Here is an 8,825-nt window from a genome sequence, read left to right as displayed (position 1 = left end):
TGAGGAGGAATCAAACCGGCTTACAACCACCTTCTCTTCCCGTCCCCACAACAGACATCCTGTGAGGCAAGTGGGGCTGAGAGAACTCTAAGAGAGCTGTGACTAGCCCAAGGTCACCCAGCTGGCTTCGTGTGGAGGAGTGGGGAAACCAACCCGGTTCACCAGATTAGTGTCCGCCACTCACGTGGAGGAATGGGGAATCAAACCCAGTTCTTCAGATTAGAGTCCACCACTCCAAACCACCGTTCTTAACCACTACACCACGCTGGCTCGGAGATGGTCAGAATGTGGTTCAGACAGCAGATTTAGCTCAAAGTCGGACAGAGGTGGGCTCAGTGCTAACAGTTCCAGAACGGGGATTGAGTCAGTGGTGTCCAACCCTGGAAGACAGCTGCAGCCCCAGCTATTCAGACATCCAGCACATGGTTGAGGTACGAGATGTAGCAGATTGCTAGCCGTAGGATTTCGATCTTGGAGAGCTTCTTATCCGGAGGAAGTGTAGGCAGGAGTTTGCGAAGTTCTGCGAAAGCCATGTTGAAGGCCTCAACCCGGATCCGCTCCCGCGTGGCGTGGGCCGTCCGGTACTTGGCTGTGGCACGCCTCCGCCGCCGCCGCTCCTCCCGGCTCAGGTGCTGAAGGTCTTTTTTCATGGTATCACCAGACTCAACTACCCTGGACTGGCTGCAAAGGCCAAGAGCGCCGGCCTCTTCCGCCCCGACCCCACGGCCCCCTCCACCCCCACAGTCGCTAAAGACCGACTCAGTTTCCGAATGTGTCGGCTGGAGATCTATCTCTGTCTGGTCTGAATTTAACATCATGGCTTTCTGTGATGGACGGAGGATGAAATGGGGGGTGGGGTGGAAGGAAGGCAAGAGGGATGGATGAGCGGCAAATTGGGGCCTATATGGAAAGAAAAAGATTGGCTGGAAGACAGATGTAGAAGAAGGAAGGCAGAGTGGAAATGAGGTTAAAGGAATGGGGGTGTCTGGAAAACCCTACCAACAGACAAGTAGGGCTACGGTAAGATCCCACATCAAAGTTCCACCATTTTATAGGTCTTCCCAGACAATGTCTTCAGTGGTGGTCACCCAATGAAGAAATAATTCAAGCCAATCTTCCTGTTGACTCCTGATCCTCCAAACAGGTTGTCGAGCTTGGGATCTGTCCACGCTCCGTTTCAGCTGTCCATCACCAGGAATTTCTTCGGTACGTCCTATCAAAATAGAGAGGCAGAGAACATCAAGCTCTGATTTTGTTGAGGTGGTGGGAACATCTCAGCAAATGAACACAGAAATAGTCCTTAGCAATGCTAACACAAACAAAGAGGGCTTGCGGCCAGGTACCATCTTTTGGCCTAACAATGGCTCACATGATTGTTGTCAGGATAAAATGGGCTGGGGGGGAGCTGTGTGTGCTACCCTGAGCTCCTTGGAAGACGGGCAGGATAAAACATAACATAAGAGAGAGCCTTAAAAAACAAATCAAAGATTTAATTACGAAAATACAACAGCAGCAGATAATAGGATGATAGGAAGAAAGTAGATTCCTTTGAAATGTGGTGTTGGAGGAGAGTGTTACGGATACCGTGGACTGCCAAAAAGACCAAATCAGTGGGTTCTAGATCAAATCAAGCCTGAACTGACCCTAGAAGCTAAAATGACTAAACTGAGGCTGTCGTACTTTGGTCGCTGGAAAAGACAATCATGCTAGGAAAAGTTGAAGGCAGCAGAAAAAGAGGAAGACCCAACAAGACATGAATTGACTCTATAAAGGAAGCCACAGCCCTTAATTTGCAAGACCTGAGCAAGGCTGTTAAAGATAGGATGTTTTGGAGGATACTGATTCATAGGGTCGCCATGAGTCAGAAGCTACCTGACAGCACTTAACACAAAAATTGGGTGGAAAAAGAATGAATAGAACTGGAAAAGGATTCAAAAGAGAAGTGGGGAAAGAAAAACACAAAGGGGGGGGGGCTCACCCAAGACCCACAGTAGGAGGAAAGGGCCCAGACTTTGGAAGCTCCTTTCCCAGACTCTCCAGAGAGCTGACAGATGGGGAATGACTGAAGGGGAAAGGTAGGAGGGAGAAAATACGGGGTCTGCCTATGTATTAAACGAGGCCTTCTGTGACTACTTCTGGTTCCCTTGGACATATGGAATGAAGCTCGACTTGGCACAGAGAAGAGAGAGTGAAGGAGGAGGGAGCTCTTTGCCCTCTAGTGAGCCAGTGTGGTGTGGTGGTTAAGAGCGGTGGTTTGGAGCAGTGGACTCTGATCTGGAGAACCGGGTTTGATTCCCCACTACTCCACACGAGCAGTGACCTGGGTTGGTTTCCCCGCTCATCCATGTGAAGCCAGTTGGGTGACCTTGGGCCAGTCACAGCTCTCTTAGAGCTCTCGCAACCCCACCTGCCTCACAGGGTGTCTGTTGTGGGGAGGGGGAAGGGAAGGCGATTGTAAGCTGGTTTGATTCTCCCTCAAATGGTAGAGAAAGTCGGCATATAAAAACCAACTCTTCTTCTTCTAGTCCTCAACGCTTAATTTGTAGAATGGAGTTGCTGGCAGTCATGCCTGCCTGAAATCACACCCTTTGTCCTGGAGGACAAAGGCGCTCTGCACATGCTCAAAGGCTGCTTCATGTGAACCAGGGATGAGCCTGAAAAATATTGACCCCCCATTCTGTCCCAGAAGCCCACCGAAAGGAGCTGCCGGGGCCATTTTGAAGCTTGCAAAATCAGGGGATTTGTTTCTACAGAGCAACGTAAGGAATGCTTCTCGCTCACCCTGCTTGGCTAGTGATATTTATATCAAGTTTTTCCATTATCCAAACTTCAGCGGGATATCCGACATTCCAGTGTAGCCATGAGCCACTTTTTGAATCCATCCCTTCCAGCGTTTTCCAGGCGCAAATAAAAATGTTTGTAAAACCACCCCTAATCTCACACCAAAACATGCCAAATTCCACATTCCTGAAGGTTCTACTCCAGGGTTCAAATTATAGGCAAGGGAGAAGGAGCATTGCCTTCCCAAACCTTCTGGAAATCTGACCTGGTTGTCATGGCCTCTCCGACTCTAATTTAAGCCGAGATGGTGATTTTGGTAAATATGGACCTAATTGCCCTACAAGCTGTTATCAGTGGTTAAGAATACATTGACAGCTTCCATGGGCAGCACCTGTAGTGTTCATGCACAGACACTGACATGGATGTGCGCTAGGGACAAGAAGCATTAACGCACACTCAGGTATTCAACTTCTAGAGGAGGGGACTGGATCCTGAAGACAATCTTAGCTAGCAACTCACACTAAGATAATTCTAAAAAAGACATTCCAAGGTGTTAAAAATAGGGAGTGGGAAATAGGGACTGTCCCTGGTAAATAAGGACAATTGAAAAGTACGATTAATCATGTTTTGCTTTCCTCGGGTTCCTCCAATTGATTCTCTGGTGGCCAGCTCATAATAGCTTATTTGCGCAGAACCATGCCTAAAAACAGGGACGGTTTCTGGTGGCTAGAGTTGTTTACCTGAAGCAGGTGTGTATGTGCACATCAATGGGATGGAGCCAAGAGGGAGAGAGGGTTTGTGTGGCAATGTTTAATTTCTAATGAGAGGAACTGGGGGTCCAAAACTACCTGTAAGTTACACCTGCTGACATTAATGCTCTGCTTCTGTAACCCAGGTATGCGGGAACCATTTGTGGTTTCTGAATTGTGCTCACTGCACAAACCCGAAAGACCTTTATCCTTCTTGGCACTAAAGACAGCTGTTGGGACTGAGCTCGCTGGGCTGAACCTGGGCCAAGGTGACCCCTATGAGGCCATAACACAAATGGAAATGAGCGGTGTATGTTAGAAGAAGAGTTGGTTTTTATATGCCGACTTTCTCTACCACTTAAGGAAGAATCAAACCGGCTAACAATCACCTTCCCTTCCCCTCCCCACAACAGACACCCTGTGAGGAAGGTGGGGCCGAGAAGCTGTGACTAGGCCAAGGTCGCCCAGCTGGCTTCATGTGGAGGAGTGGGGAAACCAATCCGGTTCACCAGGTCAGAGTCCATCGCTCCAAACCACCACTCTTAACCACTACACCACGCTGGCTCTCTTAGGGATGAAAAAATACTACGGTGTTTGGGGAACAAATGCTTCCAGTTGGAACAGCCCAATAGCTCTCAGTGCTCAATTTCTCCAAGCCATAGTTCACACCTTGCTTGCTAGTCTCTGATGTGTTAGGGCTGGCTGTATGAGGAAGGAAGAAAACCCTCTGAGATTACGCAGAGGGCACCTTTAACTACAGCTTCCCTCGATCTACGAAACAAGCTTCTGGCACTATGACAGGGTCCCGACAAGACATACAAACAATTACGAGGTTGACAGTCCAAAGGTCTGGCCGGTAGGAGGCACGCCTTGCCTTTCTCAATGTCTGTTCACAAAGTTTCAAAGATATGATCTGTGGACATGGATGACATCAGAAGGCACTACATCTCTGCCCCCGAGAGACATGTCTCACTTAACTTCTAAAAATTCTACACATCAGAAAGGTTAACCATTCAAAAGCCTCCTAAGTACACTTCAGAGCAACTCCGCCCACAACGACAAACAGGTAGACGTGTCGGTCCATTGCAGCCAAAGAAACTTGTGGCACTTTCAAGATTAATTTATTGCACCCTTAATTTATTGCAGAGGAAGGACTGTGGCTAAGTGGTAGAGCATCTGCTTGGCATACAGAAGGTCCCAGGTTCAATCTCTGGCATCTCCAGTTAAAGGGACTAGGCAAGTAGGTGATGTGAAAGACCTCTGCCTGAGACCCTGGAGAGCTGCTGCTGGTCTGAGTAGGCAATACAGACTTTGATGGACCAAAGGTCTGATTCAGTATAAGGCAGCTTCATGGGTTCATGTGTTCACAAGCTCAGACAAGCCAGCGTCCACTTCTTCGACTACAGGAAGTGTTTACCCTCAGTTGGCAGACATATATACACACATAGGCCATTTATGCACGGCTGTTTCCTCGTGGTCACCCCACCAACTACTTCAGGGTTTTGCCTTGATTACGCATGCATTTTCCAACCATCAGAGGTCGCCTCGCTCTCCCCGCACATTTTGCCCGGGTTTTCTGGATGCTGGCTAAACACAAATCCTGAGAATGCAGGCAAAACGCGCGGAAGCGCGAGGAGAGAGGGAGGCGACCTCTGTCGGTCGGCAAATGCGTGCATAATCAAGGCAAAGCCCCAAAGTAGTCGGTAGGATTACCGCGAGGAAACAGCCATGCATACATGGCCAAAGGTCCAAACAGAAGGAGGGCGGGGCACCATGAGGCCAGAAGGCCCTGATCCAAAAGATTGGTGTGTTGGCATTACACAGAGAAGTCATGAAAAAACGGAAAAGCAAGCTGAATAAGCCTCTGAGAAAGACAATGGCTTTCCCTAGTGAAGCAGCCACTCCTAATCCCTGTTGGGACCGAGAGCGCTTGTCGAAGCTGCAGGCTCCAGACGGGTAGCCCCGTTAGACTGCTTGCAGCCACGCGACAATGAAGAGCCCTGTGGCATCTTAAAGACTAACAAATTTATTGCGGCAGAAGCTTTTGGGGGGCCAAAAATTCACTTTACAGAATGAAGAAGAGTTGGTTTTTATATGCCGACTTTCTCTACCGCTTAAGGAAGAATCAAACTGGCTCACAATCACCTTCCCTTCCTCTCCCCACAACAGACACCCTGTGAGGTAGGTGCGGCTGAGAGAGCTGTGATTAGCCCTAGGTCACCCAGCTGGCTTAGTGTGTAGGAGTGGGGAAACCAACCCAGTTCACCAGATTAGCATCCGCTGCTCGTGTGGAGGAGTGGGGAATCAAACCCGGTTCTATAGAGAGGCCACTGCTCCAAACCATCAATCTTAACCACTACACCATGCTGGCTCATAAAAGCTTATGTTACAACAGTGTGTTTGTCCTTAGGAGATCACGAGACACTCCAGAACAGACATCCAAAACCAGATTCACACAAGCTCAAAACTTAAGTCAAACTCAGTTAAGTTTCTCACATGGTCAGATACAAATGTCAGAATTGAGACATTCTGTTCTCACACATTACCTGCTGGCCAAACCTTCAATATGCAGTGTGATCCCAAGCATGCTTACTCAGAAGTAGCATTATGGTCCAATAGGGCATACCTAGTAATAAGTCCAGAGGAGTAGCTGTGTTAGAAATTAAACAGAAGTACAGCGTCACCTGAAACACTAACAAAATTTATTTCAGCATCAGTTGTCAGCATAAGCACTTTGTCAGATACATGGTGTATACATCCATAGGAAGTCCATATCATCCCATGCATGTAATAAAGTGAGGTCTGACTCACAAAAGCTTATCCAGGAATGCTTAACATGCTACTGGACTCCTCTTTAATTTTTCTTCTTAATAAATATGTTTAGGATTGTACTGTTCCTCTGTCACTCTAGACAACTCAGGTGTTGCTTCCCTCCCCCAACTGAAATCTCCCATATCAGCCAAGGATGTTCTCTTAACACCACCATCTACATACTACGTTTAGACAGCAAGAGATACAGTGAGACTTCAGTTATGGAACCCCACCCTCTGTCTGAACCTCAGCATCTTCCAGAAACACTCTTAAGACTTAGCCATCCAAGCTGGTTTTAAGGGCTTAAGTGGACAGGTGGTTAATTTTTTTTTACATGGATCTTGGTTCAATTAATTTTTTTAAACTCTGAATTATTGACGGACAGGAGCCACGGACCACACCCCTCAGTTGTTTACTCCTCCCTTCTCCGTCCAGGGGAGAGTCCGGTTAAAAGCTCACTATCCCCTGTTCCACTTCATTTCTCAGTGATACAGCATACACGTTGGACATAGAAATCCCAGGTTCAGTCCCGGCATTTCCAGTTAAAAGGATCTCGGGTGCGGGAAAGACCCCTTTGCCCGAGAACTTGGAGAATGCGGCCATTCCATTACTGACCAAATGGAATGGTGGTCTGCTTCTGTATCGAGCCTCCCACAAAAACCTGGGGTTGAAATCCCTTAAGGATGTCAAGTCACAGAACGCAATCCTCTCTTGAATGTTTCCAGCAAGCTTCTGCTTGCCTGCTGTAGAGCGACTGCCAACTTTTCCGAACAACGTCTGCTCCTGTGCCTTTACTATAGCTGGCAGCACGACCCACAGACGTGAGCGAGCAATCGAGCTCCTCAGCACGCTGTAAAAAGCTTTCCCAGCTCATTTCTGCAGACCAGGTTGCTGCCAGTGGCACAAGAGCAGGCCAGGCTGAGGTTTTCCCCATCAGTTGGCAAGCCATGGCTATTTCATATCAAATGGTAGGAAGTGGGAACGAACCAATCTCAAAGCCTCCGTAGCATAATACCTTTTATCAGAACTAAAGTGTCCCAAAGCAATGCATAAGCTTCCAAAAAACTCTCCTTCAGGTTGGTTGTTCGATATGTTTAAGAAGTGATGGGAATGGAGCGTTTCATGGCATGATGAAAAAGCCCAGAAAGCTGCAGTTCCCAAACTTTTTGAGTCGAACACTTTTCAGGAAAGAAATTCGGCACAGAGCACTATTTTTTACCTAGCACCTATATACTAAACTGAATGACAGTAGTATTTTTCTTTCCACTCTCTTCACGGAGCACTAGGAGATGTTTCACGGACCACCTCCGTGGAGCACAGTTTGGGAACTGCTGCCCTAAAGTATTTCAGGGCTTTGGGTCCCCTCAGACAGACACAGCTACCTGCAATGTTTATCTGCGGACTAAGAAGTGACTTTTTTCTCTCCCACTTTCTCTCCAGCGCTTTCTTTCAAGCATCCCTGCGGTACTGCGACAGCATCACTGAACCAGGCGCCACAAGTACATGGCACAACCAAAAAGCCCTAAAGTATTTCAGGGCTTTGGAAAGGCCAAGCAAGCCTTTCCCAAACAAATACCCTACACACTTCATAGAATCGTAGAGTTGGAAGGGACCACCAGGGTCATCTAGTCCAACCCCCTGCGCAAGGCAGGAATTTCACAACTACCTCCCCCACACACACCCCGGAGACCCCTACTCCATCCCCAGAAAATGGCCAAGGTGCCTTCCCTCTCATCATCTGCTTAAGGTTATAGAATCAGAATGGCTGACAGATGGCCATCTAGCCTCTGCTTCAAAACCTCCAGGGAGGGAGAGCTCACCACCGCCTGTTCCGCTTCAAAAACAAATAAAATAAAGATAGCCACCTGCCCCAAAATCTTACCCCTGAGCAAGCAAGCTCTTCCGCCTGTCCAGATTGTTCGCGGGACGCTTCTCCCTCCCTTCAAAAGTAACCACCGAGCGGAAATCCAGGGGGGAACCGATCGCCCCATTCATCCGTGCGTCCGCCGGCCAGAAAGTTTGCGCCTGGCGCTCCTGGAGTCCGCGTCCATCCGGTGGGCTGCCAAGGACGGAGCAGCCACATGGGGGGTCCTTGATGCGCCACGCGCGCGACCCTCCCTCCCCGGTGACATCGGGGGTCCACCGGGCAGCGCCCGTCCCGGCCCCTATATATCCCCACCCGGGCCACAGGCTGTGTCCAGCCGCAGGCTTCCCATTGGCCACTCCCGAGCCCCCCCCCCCCCGCCATCAATATTAAAAGCCCAGGGTAAGGATGCCATTGGCTGGGAAGGAGAGGAGAGCCCGTGGGACAGCAGGGGAAGGGATGAATGGGGTGGGGGGGAAGGGGGATGGGGTGTGGGCCCTGGGGGGAGTGGGAGACATCTGTTCGGCATACATATTTCATAAAGAAGAAATCGAGAGGGGGGGGGGGAGAGAGACGCAAACAGACCTCGCCTCCGTGCAGAAGAGGGATCATTAAAGCGG

General features: G+C 49.1%; 1 protein-coding gene across 1 annotated transcript; it reads right to left on the bottom strand.

Annotated features, from left to right (window-relative positions):
• Window positions 1-361: 361 nt before the first annotated feature.
• Window positions 362-845, bottom strand: NHLH1 (nescient helix-loop-helix 1). The gene has a single exon (XM_056853214.1). The coding sequence runs from the start codon at window positions 816-818 to the stop codon at window positions 408-410; it is 411 nt and encodes a 136-aa protein (XP_056709192.1). The 5' UTR covers window positions 819-845; the 3' UTR covers window positions 362-407.
• Between the last annotated feature and the right edge of the window lie 7,980 nt (window positions 846-8,825).

Source organism: Euleptes europaea, chromosome 7, assembly GCF_029931775.1.
Source record: "Euleptes europaea isolate rEulEur1 chromosome 7, rEulEur1.hap1, whole genome shotgun sequence".
NCBI classification, from domain to species: domain Eukaryota; kingdom Metazoa; phylum Chordata; class Lepidosauria; order Squamata; family Sphaerodactylidae; genus Euleptes; species Euleptes europaea.
The sequence above is the reverse complement of the archived record's forward strand: the minus strand, read 5'-3'. Positions and strand labels throughout refer to the sequence as shown.

Excerpts from the sequence above, each read along its gene's own strand:
- NHLH1 (XM_056853214.1), bottom strand. The coding sequence starts at position 818 with ATGATGTTAAATTCAGACCAGACAGAGATAGATCTCCAGCCGACACAT.